Source organism: Pelophylax lessonae (assembly GCF_965119305.1).
Source record: "Pelophylax lessonae genome assembly, chromosome: 8".
NCBI classification, from domain to species: domain Eukaryota; kingdom Metazoa; phylum Chordata; class Amphibia; order Anura; family Ranidae; genus Pelophylax; species Pelophylax lessonae.
In genome coordinates, this window is record NC_138775.1 from 251,356,289 (window position 1) to 251,373,988 (window position 17,700).

Genomic DNA, 17,700 nt, shown 5'->3' on the forward strand with positions numbered 1-17,700 from the left:
AGGGAAAAACACTGCAAGTAAGCATTTAAAATACTTTAGGAGAAAGTGCAACAAGTGCACATTTTTCAACATATTTCTAAAGCTTTTATTTTTTGAGTAATTTGACTTTTTCCAGTTGTTGGTGCTTTGAGTAATAGCAGATTCACGTGGCCAAATGTTTGTGAAATCCTGACCATAAGGGCCCTTTCACACGGGCGCTCCGTATGTCCGCAAATCATCCTATTTTTTTGCAGATGATTTGCGGACATAATGTAAGTCTATGGCATTGAGGATGTCAGCGGAATACCATCCGCTGACATCCGATTTTCTTCCTGTCAGTTCTGTTCCGTTTTTTGGAACTGAACAAAACCCTATTTTTGTTCCGTTCAAAAAACGGAAAGGAAGGAAAATCGGATGTCAGCGGTATCATCCGCTGACATCCGCAAACCCCCATAGACTTACATTATGTCCGCATATCATCTGCAAACGGATGGGATGATATGCGGGCATACGGAGCGGATGACAGAAATGTCATCCGCTCCGTGGAAAAAAAAAAAAAAGGACCGCAGCGGAGCTCTCACACGGAGCGGCTGTGTGAAAGAGCCCTTACACCTATATAAGCTTGTTGGACATCCCATTCCAAAACCATGGGTGTCAATATGGAGTTGCCTCCAGGCTATGTCAGTCTCCGCTCTTCTGGGAAGGCTCTAGAATGCACAAGAGTTTTGAGTGTTAAGCTGGTCTTAGATGGATTTAATTTCGGCCTGTTTAGCAGGGAGCTGCCGAGATCCAATCCATCTGTGGCATGGGTGTTCAACCCGTGGACCTGCAGGTGTTGCAGAACTTCAAGTCCCATGAGACATTGCAAGGCTGACAGTTACAAGCATGACTCCCAAAGTCAGAAACATGATGGGACCTGTAGTTCCGCAACAGCTAGAGCCACAGGTTCAGCACCCATGATCTATGGGCAGGCTGGTTATACTGAAGTTGATCCATTGATCGAATCAGTACAACCAGCCTGTCAGATTTTTCTCATGCAGTTACTGCCGGCAGCTATAGCAACCAACAGTGATCATTCTGTATTGCCATCGGGAAGGTTCCCCGCTGACAGAACACAATAGCACTGCAGGAGGCATTCCCCCCATCAACACTGACTGTGTTATTGGGGGGAACTGAGCAGTTTTCTTTCCATCCACCCGTGGTGGAAGGAAATTAGATTGTATAATCTATGGTCTGCTTAACTGTGGAAATATGTGCTCCAGCAAGGAGCAACTGTAAGATCAGGTGCCAATGTTGGACAAGTAGACCTGGTTCAAAGTCTGTGTCCAGTAGGGTTGAGGTCAGGGCTCTGTAAAGGCCACTCAACTTCCTACACCAAATTTATCAAACCATGGGGTTGATTTACTAAAGGTAAATAGTCTGTGCACTGCAAGTGCAGTTGCTCTAGTTCTGAGGGGAACATGCAAGGAAAATAAAAAACTTTAGTTTTGCTTGCACATGATTAGAGGATAGAAAACAACAGAGCTTCCCCTCTGATCTAGAGTAACTGCGCTTGCAGTGCACTTCTAGTGCACAGTATATTTTCCTTTAGTAAATCAACCTCCATGTCTTTATAGAGCTGGCTTTGTATAAAAAGACTTTGAGATTGATTTACTAAAGGCAAACAGACTGCACTATGCAAAGTGCAGTTGCACACTGTAAGAGCAGTTGATTAAGAGCTTAGTAAATAAGCAGAAGTTCTGCTGACTTCCATCATCCAATCATGTGCAAACAAAAAGTGCTGTTGTTTATTTTCCTTGCATGTGATTGGGTATCCTTAACAAAGTGAAGCTTTACCTCATTTACTAAGCTCTGGAGCAACTGCACTTTCAGAGTCCACAGTCTTTTTGCTCGTAGGAAATCAACCCCCTTTGTCTGCTGCAGTACTAACAGTACCCTCCAATGGAAATGCCTGAGCTGAATTTTTTCAGTTTTGCAATCGATCATTTAAACAGATAACACTCTGTCGCTGTTGTCAGAAATCATTTGTAAAATCTAGAATGATACAGAATATTTGTTTGTGATTTTTCTTTTCATTTTTTTTTATTTTTAATAAATTTGCAAAGATTTCAAACAAACTTCTTTCACGTTGTCATTATGGAGCAATGTTTGTAGAATTTTTAGAAAAATAATGAATTTAATTTATTTTGGAATAAGGCTATAACATAATAAAATGTGGAAACAGTGAAGCGCTGTGAATACTTTGCTTTGCTTTGTAGCATAAATTAATTTTTCACAATTTTGGCCATAATTGCCCCATTTATAGTAAAGTAGTTTACACTGATTCAAGTCCGATTCTCTTCTTACAATAAATGGTTGGGGAAATATCCTTATAGAATGATGTCTTGGTGTAAGTGACAAGCAAGGAGCACAGAAACTTGGTCAGCTGCCTGGATAAAGGTATACATTTGTTAGTTCATTGTATATACAGAATGATAAATCACTGTAAAAAATGATAAACTCTCCTGTAGTAAACACAGTTAAACAAAATAAAGTTTTGAGGTTAGTATTCTTTTAAACAATTTCATTTTACGGAGTGCTTGATGAGTACTTTTTAAAATAAGTATAGACAAGTAACTCAGTATGTTAAAGCTGAACTCAGGGATAAGAAAATAAAGTCCAAACGCAAAAGCCATGTTTATGATTACTTGAATCTTGGTGTGCCTTTGTTGATCCAAAAGGCTTCTGGAATACTAGCTTCACATTGCGGGATGCTAAGATGAGGGGGTTATGTCTAAACTCCAGTTTTGACCAAAATTTGTATTTCCATGTGGTGAATACGTCAAGTTTAGTTACTTCCAGGTTATACTGCAGCTGAATTTAGAGAATTTTTTGTTATCTGCAGCTTTTGCATATATTAATGGTTTTCTAACAACAGCAAACATCTTTAGTTTTGGTTAAAAAATTACCTAAATAAGCCCATGCAAAAAAAATTAAAAAACTTATAGGGGTGATAACCCTCCCTGAATCCACCCACAATGAAAAAAAGTTTGGTCTATAGTTCTACTTTAATATTAATCGAAATTACCTTTCCTTTTCTATGTAAAATGCAATGCAATATGGCAACCTGGAGGTATTCTGTACACTATTGTTGTTGAACGGAATACCCCTAGAAATGTAATTTTCTGCTTGTGTGATTGGCTTACTTTTAGCCTCCGTTCACATTAGGTCGCTCCGACTTAGGGGGCGACCTGTGAAGTCGCGTGCAGCACGACTTCGGCGCGACTTGCACGGACTTCACATAATGGAAGTCAATGCAAGTCGCCTCCAGGTCGCCCCGAAGTAGTACAGGACCCCTTTTCTAAGTCGGAGCGACTTGTGTCGCTCCTATTAGAACCGGTCCTGTACTACACAGTGGGAGCGGGAGGACCGCGACTTGTCAGGCTGACAAGTCGTGGTCCAAGTCGTACCAGTGTGAATGCGGTCTTACGGTTACGTTTACACTAAGATATAACATTTTAGGCATTCCCCGCAATCGGAATTTCAGTTTCGATGAGGTGCTGCCCAAAGGGATAAATACCTTTTTTTAAGAGTGCAGATACTGCAGCTTTTCTCATCAGAATGCTGAGAGTGCACCAGGTGATTATAATGAACCAGTCCCTTCCATTCAGATTTAGTCTGCAAAAGACTTGGTAACACAAACAGCTATTTCTTCAGAGCAGAAAAAGGTCTGCAGCAAAGTTTGCTAAAGTCCTCACAATCAGCATAGATCATTCACTAGGACAGGGGTCTCCAAACTGTCTAAGCAAAGGGCCAGTTTACTGTTCTTCAGGCTTTAGGGGGGCCAGACTTTGGCCAGTGGGTGTAAACCGTGCCCCATCATTGGTTTTATTGGGAGGAATTGTGCCCCATTGTTAGTATCAGTGGAAGGAATGGTGCCCCATTATTAGGGATAGTTGGAGGAATAGTTCACCATTGTTTGTGTCAGTGGGGAGAATAGAACCCCATCATTGGTGTTAGTTGGAGGAATAGTTCCCCATTGTTGGTATCGTTGGGGAGAATAGTGCACCATCAGTGGTGTTAATGGGAGGAATGATGGCCCATCATTGGTGTCATTTGGAGGAATAGTGCCCCATCATTAATATTAGTTTGAGGAATAGTGCCCATTGTTGGTATCAGTAGGAAGAATAGTGCCCAATTAATAAAAAATATGGTAAAACGTCCTCGCTACTATGGGTGGTGTGATGTGTAAATAAAACAAGAATACTCAAAGGTTTCTGCTTAACACTGACTGTGTTCCCACATATAAAATCAAAACCCAAAGAAATGTGAAGTGCTACCCATCCTGCTAGCTCAAATAATTACATATAATGCAAACACTTGTTAAATATTAATAAAATAAATGTGGCAATAGTGATATTGACCCCTCATAAGTCAACAAAAAACAAAAAAAAAGCCAATTATAATTTATAGTGACATAGCACACTTGTGGACCATTTGATACCGTATATACTCAAAGGTAACATGCAGTTAAAATAACCATAAAAACTCAGCAATCTCAAATGGATACTGGAAATAGTTCTTATAAAAAAGTGATCATAAAATCCAGTCTATTCACTTATTGCACATGCTCATACACGCTCTGTGAATAAACAGAAATCCAGTAATAAACTTCATTACAAACCTTGTGTTTCACTTGAAAACAAAAAAAAATAAATAAAAGTGCCCTCCACCGGTCACATGCGCTTACCTCCAGGGGAGACCCTCCCAGCGGTCTACAATAGCATTCCCCTTACTAGTATATATCCAATGGCCAGCTGCTTTCCTGGTCCTAAAAAAGGTCACATGGCCAGTGGCGAAACATGACAGGGCGGAGCAGATTACCACTGGGGAGCACAGGGCTGAGAATCTGCAAATATTTGAGTGACCAGCAAGGGGTTTTATGATCGCAGCTGTACAAAGCGAGCTGTCTGTGTGCACCAGAGCTAGTGCACCTATAAATGTGAGTGTGATTATTTTTATTTAATAAAGACTCATTTTTATACAGTTCAACACTATGTTAATTTTTATCCTGTTCTTATGATATATGTGCATGATGCACACGGTCTAAAGAAACAAGAGTTCAAGAATCACCAGGAAAGCAGCCGGCCATTGGATACATACCCATGAGGGAAATGCTATTGTAGACCCCTGGGAGGGTCTCCCCTGGAGGTGAGCGCATAGTGTGAGGGCACTTTTTTTTTGTTTGTTTTTTTCAAGAGAAACACAAGATTTGCACTGAAGTTTATTACTGGATTTCTTATTATTCACAGAGTGTGTATGAGCATGTGCACCAAGTGGATGGACTGCATTTTATGATCACTTTTTAAAAAGGATTATTTACAGTATCCATGTAAAGGAGTTGTAAAGTCAGAAGGTGTATATTTTTTAATGCATTCTATGCATTAAGATAAAAAGCCTTCTGTGTGCAGCATCCTACCCAGGACCCCCTAATACTTACCTGAGCCCATCTCTGTCCAGCGATTACCACGAGTCCCTCTCTCTCCCGATTGGCTGAGACACAGCCGTGGTGGCATTGGCTCCCTTGGCTGTCAATCAAACTCAGTTAGCCAATCAGGAGAAAGAGGGGGCGTGACCAAACTGCAGCTCCATATCTGAATGCACACACAGAGCTGCAGCTCAACTTGGGTGTCCTCATGACAAGCTGCTTGCTGTGGGGGCACTTGACAAGAGGGAGGGGCCAGGAGCAGCAAAGTGGGATCCAAGAAGAGAAGGATCTGGGCTGCCCTGTGCAAAACCACTGCACAGTGGAGGGAAGTATAACATGTTTGTTATTAAAAAAAAAAAAAAAATAGACTTTTTCAATCACTTTAAGATTGCTGAGTTGTTATGGTTATTTTAACTGCATGTTATTTTTGAGTATATATATCAAAGAGTTTACAAGTGTGTTATGTCACTATAAACTATAATTGCCTTTTTTTTGTTTTTTGTTGACCTATGAGGGGTCATCACCACTAGTGCCCAATTAATGGTGTTAGTAGGAGAAATGGTGGCCCATCATTCATGTGATTTGGAGGAATAGTGGCCTAAGTACAGGCAAGCAAATGGCCACATATGGCCCCTGGGCCGCAGTTTGGGGACCACTGACCTAGGAAATTGTTTTTTCTTTGTTTTTTTTCTCAACCATTGTGGAATTATAAGTGAGCACAGTACCTGTTTCAACCAACTGGAAGAATCACATGACCATTTTTGCTCCATGCTTTTGTATATGATACAATGGATTAAGACCAGTAGTAGATTGCAGTTGGACTTCACGTGTTAAAATCACTGTAGCATGACTAAAATATTGCTTATGCAGGAAAAAATATAAAGGGCACAAACTTTACCTAATTAAAAGTCAAACCCTATGCACAGTAATCCACGACAACCGATTAGAAAAGATCTGTTGTTCTGACTATTCCTAGTTTTTCGATTGGTTGCTGTAGATAATTGCACGCCACTGCTCCTTCTATTATGAAAGACATTTTTCACAATTAAGTACTCCTGACAGCTCTTGACCTTTATTTAAATTTTGTTTATTGCTGGTTTGATGAATATCCCTCTATGGGACTTTTTTCCGAGTGCGCCACAGACGGCAATATTTACATCAGACTGGCCACCGACAAGAGGATCCCGGAAGATTGAGGTAAACATCCTGGAAATGATATACACAGCATCATGAAATTATTGATAAGGCAACAGATAATGAGGTCTTGTTTTGTAAACAGTTCTTTGCCAACCTAATTTTCACTGGAAAGAAGAGAAGACTAAATATAAACTGTTTGAATATCTTCTGCTCAGTAATGTCTAGACCTCAACATAAGAGTCTCCATCAAATGGAGGGGACTTGTAATATTTATATCTAAAGAAGGACTCTGCTAAGCACTATATTTAGAATGTTATCATATCACATAATCCCAACGTACAATCTCAGATAAACATCAAACCATTGTAAAAAAATAACCCCACAGCTGAATGAAATCATAACTCGTAAACCAAACTCAGAAAACTCTAGTATGACTAGTAGAGGTGCTCAGAATGGACTCTATAAATCCTTTGTATCTTCAGGATATAAAAGGAGAGCAGAGGTTGTAGGCACCATTGCAAGGTAAGTATGCATTTGGGAATGGAGGAGGGGCTTAGAATAGCATAGCAAAGGTAGGGTGGGAAGAATAAGGGCTCATTTATGGTGTTAATGGTAGTGCATTAACATGCATTGTATGAAGGCACCCCATTCTTTGAATGAGCTTCCCAATACAGCAAAATGCACCAGAAAAAGGTGCATGCACCAAGTTTAATAACACAACACCCCACAATGCATGGCCATGCCTTACCATGCAATGTGGTGCACTGCAAAGCAGGAGCTTTGGGGTGTCATTCAAAATGAATGGAAATGCAGCACTACAACACATGTGTTACTACCATGCAGCTGTGATAATCCTGCTTCAGTGTCATTTATTTATCATTTATTACTTCCAAAGGCTCTGACCCAGGACAAGCATGCGATAAGTGAGATTAGTGCAAGATCAGAAATTCTGATCTACATAATTATATAAACCTTGGCAATGATCTTCTCTTTTTTCCTCCTTTTTGGTTTGGTTACAGCTGATCTCTGGGAGTTAGTCGAAATGTACCCTTGCAGTGGGCCCTAGGGAGGAGATGAAGAGAGTATTATACTTACCTTTCCACTGCTCTGGCACTCTTCTTAACTCCAGATAACCCTGACATATTTTATATGTAATGTAAATGAGGGAACGGGGAGATATTCTGCAGCCCTAACACACTTCCTGTTCTAGGATGATAACGCTGCTCCTTCATAGATACAGTACAGTGAGTGAGCGTTGTCACCCTACGACAATGATGGCGAACCTTGGCACTCCAGATGTTTTGGAACTACATTTCCCATGATGCTCATTAACTCTGCAGTGTAGTTGAGCATCATGGGAAATGTAGTTACAAAACATCTGGAGTGCCAAGGTTCGCCATCACTGCCCTATGACAAGAAATTTATTAGCAATATTCTCAAAAAATCCATGCTTGGTTTGTAAAGTAAATAACACTATATAAATCAAAAAAGCAAAGGAAATCTGCTAGAACCGTATCTCTATACCAGATACCAATCTATGCATGTACGATGCTAACCAGAATATAAAGAAATGTGATGCAATATGTGTAAAAAGGACACCACAGTGTTGTGCATTGCGCACAACCGCTAATATGCCTAATAATAAATGTGCATAAATTAGAACGTGTGATAAAAATGCTTACTATAAAAAGTAAATCATGTACATAAACTACATATCATATCAAAGTCAAAAAAGCATGTGTTATACAGAACGTGATATAAAAGTGATGACCACTCCTCAATTGATAAACAATTAATAAAGTAAACAAAAATCCACAAAATAAGCATGATGATGAGAACAAGTCAATAAATATGACTGCTGCAGTATCGGTGAGAAAAACGTATCCCATTACAACAAAGCCATATGCGCAGAGATACCACCACTGTGCACACTAAAGCAGCTTACCGGAGCTGCATGACCCTCATACAAAAAGTGGTCAAGTGATTGAAATATTGGAATAGCACAGACTGACAACGTGCTCCCTCGGGTCACAGGGGGGATCCTCCAGCACTTGCCCGATGTATAAATATGATACTTAGGTTATAGGTGGGACCTGAGGGTATGTCAGGTCTAGGCTTCTTTATAAGTCTTAAGCCTGATTCACACCTATGCAGGTTGCAGTTTGCATATTCCAGGTGCATTTAGCGTTTTTCAGTACACATTTTTGAATCTATGGAATCAAAAACTAGAAAAAAGTCCCCGCCCTTTCCATAAAATGCACAGATGTAAACGTGACCTATAGGAAACCATGTTAAATGGACTGTAGTGTGTTTCTGCAAAACTGAAAACCCACTAAAAAATGCATAGGTGTGAACCAGGCCTTTCGATATTCCAACAGTGAGATCTCCCTTGCCCCTGTACTCCGGAGAATGTCCATTCACCTTTGCTTGCTTCAGTATCTCTTGTAGCATTCTCCATCTATAATTTAAAATAAATAAACCACCACACAGGAAAAGTGTGAGCCTAGAGCTGCTGTTAAGTATTTGACAGCATATTAAATTAGGTAAGAAGGAAACAGTGGTGCTGGAAATTTGTTGAGGTTTACAGTAGACTTTAGTACCTAATTAAAATCTTGCTCAAACTGTTTTCTTCTTTGGTGATAAGGTCATATGGACGTATTTCATCATGCTCACGTGTCAAACCACATTCCAAATTTGCTCATTGCATGCCAACGAAAAACCAGAAAAGGAAACTGTTATCAATACTGTTTCAGTCAGTCAAGGTGATAATTTTGATCAAATAGTTCTCATTAAAGTTTTGTAGGCTTTACAAAAAACTTACTGTACATACGAAAAAAAAAAACACAAAAAGAAACAGTTAAACAAAAAAAAAAGGAAATAAAGTAAAATAGACAGCTCATTGCATTTCCCATCATTACTAGCATACAGAACAGTGTAAGACATAAGGATATTAAACCAAAGTGTAGTCTCTTCATAAATGGAGACATATCTCTTACACTAGGCTGATTATCCCAGTATTGTGCAGTACACTACACATTTCTTAAGTCTCACACGGAAAAACAATTAACGTAAGGTTTTATAATGGAAATCATGACAATTATCACATTGAAATAAAATGCTACAGTCGAAGTATGTACACAGTGCCTGCCTTTAAATTAGTGCATACCTGTCGCTCAGTTAACCATTAGAGATACTGTATGTCAAGTGACGATAAATAGGTAGGAGTGCAAGTAAAAGAGCATGGACCGAGTCATTTGTTATACCCTTTAACATTGAAATACCGCAGAGACACTAAAGCCAACGGAGCTAGGCCTGGGTTCTGCAACCATGCATCCCACAGCTTCTCAAATCTGCGAGGTGTATCCTTTTTTGAAAGATGTGGCGCTCTTTAAAGAGTGTACAATTGACCTGTAGGTGCCACTCCTCAAAGGTAGGGGGAGGAACAGGAGAGAGCCATTTAGAGGCTATGCATTTACATGCCAGGAATACCAATCTGGAAAGAGCAGTTCTAACATATGATGGGAAAACCTCTTCATCTACAAAATAAAGACGATAATTTTATGGACTGTGTATTTTCATGGACTGTGTAAAACTCAATATAACTTTTAATGCATTACCTATAATACTAATATAGAGAATCTACCGCTGTACCTGTTAAAAAAAATCTACATAGCTTTGGACTTTGTTCTTAATCCTTCGATAAGTAGCTAGAGTAAACTTAAAAAAATGGCAGTAAACATTTTGGGTCATGCTTATAAAACTATGCATACAAATGAGTAATTATTGACTTTTCTGTTTATTGTAGGCATACACACCGTTCAACAGTTACATCGTGGAGAGAGAGAGTCAATATCATCAAGGCCAGTGACAGCCAGGCCGTGGACGGCCATTGCAGAAGGTCAAGGTCTTCAATTGGCAGAGTCTGGGGTTGTTCTCACAGGAGATACAGTCATCGAATATCTTCTAGACAATGATATTCTTTCAAAATTCAGACTCCCATTTTACTTATTGATAAGTCTTCGTTCGGACAAATCAAACAATGCTTTCCTTTTCAGTATTAGAAATAAAAGTAGGCTTTGTTTTGGTGTCCAGTTGCTGCCAAGAAAGGTAGTTGTTCATACGGGAGGAAAACAGTCTGTTACATTTGACTATTCAGTTCAAGATGGACAGTGGCACAATTTTACCATCGGTGTTGGAGCCAAGTCTATATCCTTGTTTGCAGAATGTGGAAAGAAGTACTTTAGCAAGGAGTCTGTATTTGATATACAGACACTTAGTCCAGGCAGCACGTTTACTTTAGGAAGGATGGCACCTCAATCTGTTCCGTTTGAGGGAGCAATATGCCAACTTGAGATTATGCCTTCGGCAGAAGCATCTGCCAACTATTGTCTTTATGTGCGGAAGCAATGTCGTCACGCTGATACGTATCGATCTCAGCCTGAAGACCTAGGGCAACCATTGTCATCTGCAAATGGGGGGAATAATGTAAATACAAAGAATGAAACACAAACAAAGTCTAAATCAGCCACTGACAAACAACCGGGTCTGTTAACAAATGTTACCTCACTACATTGGCAGCAAAATTACCCTCTTAAGAATCTTTCAATGGACCATGGTGAATCATCATATGAAGTTGCCCTTGATCAATCAAGAAATAACAAAACATCTAATAGTAAAAACAAAATCAAACAGATGAACCATTGGAAACCAGTAGAGACCATGACAGAGTATAGGAATTTTTCTCTGAATGCTACAACACCGTTAGAAACATTGGCATACGAAAAAACATGGAACAGCACCCAGAAGCAAATAACAAAAGAACTACAGGAAGGAGGATTGGAATATGTGAAGATCTATAATAGAACGTTGTATCAGGAAGAGAGTGACACACACAACGAATACGATTTTTGGGAGGATCCTGACATTGATGAAGGAGATAACTATGAGACTGGAAACAGCTATGAAATTGATATGGAGAACTATGACTACGACTATGAGGAGTTGAATACGCTGTTTGAAATGGATCATTTGAATGGAGATAAAGGGGACCCAGGGCCTCCAGTAAGTACACTATTTTTGTTATTATTATTATTTTACAGGATTTAAAAAGCACCAACAGTTTGTGCAACACTTTACAATATAAAGGGAGACAGTACAACAACAGTGCAATTCAATAAAAAAAAAAAAGAAGAGGGTTAGGAAGGCCCTGCTCTTGGAAGGTTAAATCAACACATTTTCAAGAGAAGAGGGTTTATTATACTCACCTGTCCTGTCACCCATTTTTATGATCTTCACTGTGTTCAAGAACTTGGGTCCATCTGATAAATCAACACTTCCGGGAATGTCAGATGCCTGTGTCCCCTGCTGCATGCTGTGGTTCTTTCCATTGATTGCATTACCACAATGTACTGTTGGGACATTGTAAGGAACCACAGACCACAGTTATGGACCCAGCATGTGGCACACCCAGAAATGTGTCAAATATGTCAGGATCGTTGGTCTGCAAGACCATACCTCCCAAGGTTTTGAAATTGGAATGAGTGATGCCTATTAGCAGGGGTCAAGTCCTAGGAAAAAAAGTGTGGGAACTCACCTAAGACCCTCAAACCTCAAAAATAAAAAAGTGTGTGTGTGTGTATATATATATATATTTATATACCTTTTGAGGAGGCCACAATCAGCGGAGCGGGCAGATAACAGGTCCATGTCCACTCAGCATATGCAAAGCAGACACAGCCAGCTGTACTCTATGGGACCTTTGATCCACCCAGACAGAAGGGGACGGACCCCCTTCTGTTTTTTTTAAGGTGAATTTTGGATTGGAGATAGGCGGGTGTAAACGGACACAAATCTGTTTACATCTGCCACTCTATAGAGGTGAATGGAGAGTCCGAATGGGTCCAACTGAAAAACAAACATGGCAGACCCCTTCAGACCGATTGTGTAAAAGGGGCTTCTTTCACACAGATGCACTGCAGTTCACCTTTACCTTAACTGACCTCAATCTTCACTTCTTCCTCAGGATTACTGCAGGTATTGCCGGCTGCTGCTGTCTCCTAGGCGGGAATTGCTGGTGGCTGCTGCTGGCTGTCCTCCAGGGCTGTAACTGTTGGCGGGTACGTCTGGCTGGTACTGCTGGTGGGTACTGCTGGCTGGTACCGTTGTCGGGTACTGCTGGTGGGAGAACTGCTGGCTGGTACTGCTGGTGGGCACTGCTGGTTGGTACTGCTGGTGGGCACTGCTGGCAGGTACTGCTGGTTGGTACTACTGGCTGGTACTGCTGGCAGGTACTGTTGACTGGTACTGCTGGCGGATACTGATGGTGGGTACTGCTGGTGGGGGAACTGCTGGCTGGTACTGCTGGTGGGTACTGCTGGCTGGTACTGCTGGCTGATACTGCTGTTGGGTACTGCTGGCAGGTACTGTTAGTGGGTACTGCTGATGGGTACTGCTGGCTGGTACTGCTGGTGGGAATTGCTGGCGGGTACTGTTGGCTTGTACTGCTGGTGGGTACTGTTGGTGGTCACCACTAGCTGGTACTGCTGGTGGGTACTGTTGGCTGGTACTATTGGCTGGTACTGTTGGCTGGTACTGCTGGCTGGTACTGTTGGCTGGTACTGCTGGCTGGTACTGCTGGCGGGTACTGCTGGTTGGTACTGCTGGCTGGTTCTGCTGGTGGGTACTGCTGGCTTGTATTGATGGCAGGTACTGCTGGCTTGTACTGCTGGTGGGTACTGCTTGCTGGTACTGCTGGCTTGTATTGCTGGTAGGTACTGCTGGTGGGTACTGCGGGCTTGTACTGCTGGCTTGTATTGTTGGCGGGTTCTGTTGTTGGGTAATGCTGGCTGATTCCTTACCATCAGTGTGACAGGAGCCACCCTGGAGGAAGCATGCAACTGCAGAAGAGAGCAGAGCCGCTGCTTCCTGTATCGATCCTGTGCCCTGTCACAGACGGAGTGCATTTGGTATCACTTTGCCTGTGACAGGAGCTGGCGCTATACAGGAAGCATCGGCTCCGTTTCCTCTAGTGCTGGTTCAGTTCCTTCAGTTCCTTCACACTGATGCTCGGGGATGGTGGGTCGGGAACCTGCAATCTTGGCTTACCGAGCCGCCATCCCAGAGCAGAAGGTGGCGCCGGAATTCTGTTGGGGGGGCACCAGGACACGACTGCTAACAGGAATGGCGTTCCTGCTCTGGAAAAAGTACAGGAACGCCGTTTCCATGCATTCCTGCAGGACTCGAGCCCTGCCTATTAGCAAAGTATGTAGGCATAGGACACACCCCATGCCATGCCCCCTTAAAGGAGCATTATACAAAAAATAAATATTAGTTAAACCCACAAGTTCATTTTTAACCACTACTAATCCTTTAAACTGGCTTTTGAAATTTACAAATGCAACAATTTAGAACTTGGATGAAAGGTTTAGCACTGGGAAACACTTTTTAAAAGATAAATAGTGCATTTTATATACAATTATATAGATCAGACCAAAATGAGGGACAAATTTAGGAGGAAGAGGGAGAGAGAGACTTAGTTCCAAATCAGGAACAGTCCCTGAAAATCAGGCACAATTGGGAGCTATGTGCAAGACAGTGAAGATCAGATGAATGGGAGTAGGGACAGGTGAATGTAAACCATTTTGCGTAAAATACCCACACCCCACAACAAATATTTTAAATATTGCAGCTTTCCAATTCTTAGATGTGGTAACTGCATTTGTTTTCTTTTTACAGGCTAAAATAAATTTCTGGAAAAAATTTTTTTATCTTACCAATGTTTAATTTTCCTTCTAACTTCCTGTACACTGAACTGATATGCCAAAGAATCATTTTAGTTTTTACAGCTACCTTGTGTGAATTACTAAAGAATGCCCACCTCCATGTAACGGAGACTAGGAGAGAAAGTGTGTTTAGTAAACCAAATCAGAAAGCAGCAAAGAGTGGCAACCAATGCCCCCTCCATAGATACAGTGCAGTAAGGGAAAGTAGTCACACTGGGGATAAGAAGTTTTTTAGTAGCAGGATCACCAGGTGAAAATAAAGGGAAAAAGGCCTAAAAAAAGGAAACTAGTGAACCAACACATATAAGGAGTTAGAAGCTACAATCTATAAAATTTTGGAGATTAGATATGCTGTAAATCAGCAAGAGTCGCGTTAACTTAATGCAAGTGGAAACAGTTTTGAAATGTTTAATATGTGACAAGGTACTGGCTTCTGTTCAATGTAGCATCATTATTGGCTCCACAAAGAGATAGTAATTTTTTTTTTTTGGAACATTAGTTTAGATGTCTCATATCTCCATGCAGTTGTGCCAAGTATTTCAAGAGGCGGTTGAGCATTTTTCATTCTTAATTTATGAAGCTCAGATTAAAGAGAGTGGAAAGAGCCAGCTCTACACTGCACACTTCTCTGACACAGTTTTGTCATCTCGGAGAATGTGTAAAATTATTACTATAATGAACTTCAGAACAAACAATGACTCATACAATCCAACACCTCCTTTCTGCCCCTTCCCTTTTGATAATTATCATTGGGGTGGCCTTGTTTTCGGCTGCCTTAGAAAGAGCCTGCCAAATTTTCAAAATCGTTTTTTTCTCACATATGGAAGTGCCAAAATCTCCACAATGTAAAAATGTACAGCGTTAAATGTATAAAGCTGATAGATGTAAGATAAATTACACATCAGGGACCCTTTGCTGTTGTTACATGCAGTCCTGAATCATGACCTGCTTGGCTTTACCCCTCATCACCTCTTAATGTTCTCTATCCTGGCAGCTCCATTCTAAAGCCATAAAAATGACTCCCACTTTAAGTCCTTTTTTTATAAAAAGTATTGGTACAGTTCTACAAGCTTTTAGAAAAGAAGGGTAGTAGGCCTTTGAAAGGTCATTGTACTAAAAAAGAAGGGTGGCGCTCACTGGTATATATGTATAGCTGGGCTCTATGGATAACAAACTGGAGAGTGTCTCTGGATGATCATACCAGTTTATTGAAATCAATAGTAAAAAAATAAGCATATAAATCTGCCAAACCAGTCCCGGAGCTCCCGAATCTCCTAGAGGTGCTGTGGGATTCCCTGGTGGTGAAAAGAGGGAATGCTCATAACATCAGATGGTGCCAAATGGAGAAACAACCCGACTTTGGGTCTGTGTAGCGGCCGCACACAGTACCTGTTCAGCCGGTAATCACTATAGTGACGCATTGGGATCGTTTTTCTCCATTTGGCACCTGATGTTATGAGCATTCCCTGTTTTCACCACCAGGGAATCCCACAGCACCTCTAGGAGATTCGGGAGCTCCGGGACTGGTTTGGCAGATTTGATTATTTTTTACTATTGATTTCAATAAACTGTTATGATCATCCACAGACACTCTCCAGTTTATTATCCATAGAGCCCAGCTATACATATATACCAGTGAGCGCCACCCTTCTTTTTTAGTACAAACAGTTTGTGACATTATCCCATGTTAAGGGTCCGGCAGGTTTCTGTGCTTTGAAAGGTCATAATTTACAGTATGACAGATTTAGGCAACCTGCCCGCCAACAAGATAAACACATTCCAAACTAGAGAGTGAGGCTCATTTAGGGTGAATGATAACTTCAGATACGATCTGAATCCTGCAGTAATTGTCACCTTTTAATTGTTGAGAGGTGGGCGTGGACATTTTTCTTTTGCCTGTAGTGTTGGCTTTGAGCTCAATTTACCTTTCTTGCAACAACGTTCAATGCTAAAGTCCACCCAAACCTTCTTTGCTTTTAATTTTCGATACAGTAGGGAGTAGTTAGGATCTCTTTTCACTTTTTATTGTTGCCTATATCCCCATTTGGTAGATATTGTCTCACTTTCTTTAACATTACAGGACTGTGAAGGAAAACCTTCTCCATTCCAGTCCATATGATGGGTACCAGATAGAACATGAAATGACAGGAAATCCCACCATCACGGGTGTAGACAGCCATAAAAACATTAAGTAGAGTGGGGGAGGTTTGGAACCTCTGTCAGAATTTTATTGCTGAATGTGTCCCCCTGAGGGGGACTTTTACTTACTTTCTGGCTAGGTGACAGGAGTCAGACAGAATAGGAAGGGATGCAGAATCACTTTTGAGGAGAAAACGACAATATTTTAAACTGGAAAAAAAAAATTCAACGCGTTTCCACTACTGACCCAGATAGCAAGCAGATGAGCTGCAAGTTTGAAAACTACTTGCTAAGCTTTTGCTAGACTTGCCAGGCTTTACAAGTTTGTTGCACAATTGCATCAAGTCTGCATTTCATGACTCCAGATCAACTTTCTTTGCAAACATTCTGCAAGTCTGCTGCAAGTTCTGGTTCAGTTATGTTGTGCAATAGTCCTCCCACCACAGGGGTCACTGTGACTTGCAGAGCTCCTGTTGTAGACTCACCACTGCAATTTTGCTTTTGCTAGAGACTTGCAAAGCAAAATTTACTAAAAATTGGAAAAGGGTCAACTGGAACTTGTGCTTCAAGTGCTCTTCAAGTGTACAACTTGCCAGTTAAAATGTGCAGCAAGTTAACAAGACTTACAATTCAACACTGCCTAACTGGGAGGGGGGGGGGGGGACTTGCACCCCCTCCCCCCAGACTAAATAACTAGACCTTCCCCAGATGCATACCCTCACCCTCACCTAAGCCTGTGCAATATATTCTCATAAGCATCTGAGGAGGGTGGAGTAGGTTAAGGCTAAAACAAGAAAATAGCCTGTAGTCAAGGGGCTCAGTAGGTAATTAAAAACTGTGCAGTTTTGTAAATGTTCATCAATTTTTTTTTCATACACAGAAGCCTGGTCTAAAAACTCCCAGCTTGCAATCCCCACGTCCTGCCTTGCTACTAGGACATATAAACCATTGGTTTTTAGTCCTGTAATGCTAGGAGTGAGTGTCCAGCAGCCTTCACATCCAAACAACATGGCAGGACGTAGTGAGTACTAAGGAGTTTTTTTTTTTTTTTTTTGTGCCAGGCTTCCAGGGTGGCTCATATGGCCTACAGGTGTGACAATGAAATTATTGAACATTTTACAAAGCTGCACAACTTTTTTAACATCTAATGGGGCCCTTTGACTACATACAGTAGGTTATTTTCTGGAAAAGGTAAAC

General features: G+C 41.1%; 1 protein-coding gene across 1 annotated transcript in view; it reads left to right on the forward strand.

Annotated features, from left to right (window-relative positions):
- Positions 1 to 17,700, forward strand: part of COL24A1 (collagen type XXIV alpha 1 chain) — a 417,206-nt gene that overhangs the window by 80,992 nt on the left and 318,514 nt on the right. The window contains exon 3 of the mRNA XM_082265511.1: positions 10,389 to 11,644. Coding sequence (XP_082121637.1) covers positions 10,389 to 11,644 — 1,256 coding nt within the window. The remainder of the gene's footprint in view (positions 1 to 10,388; positions 11,645 to 17,700) is intronic.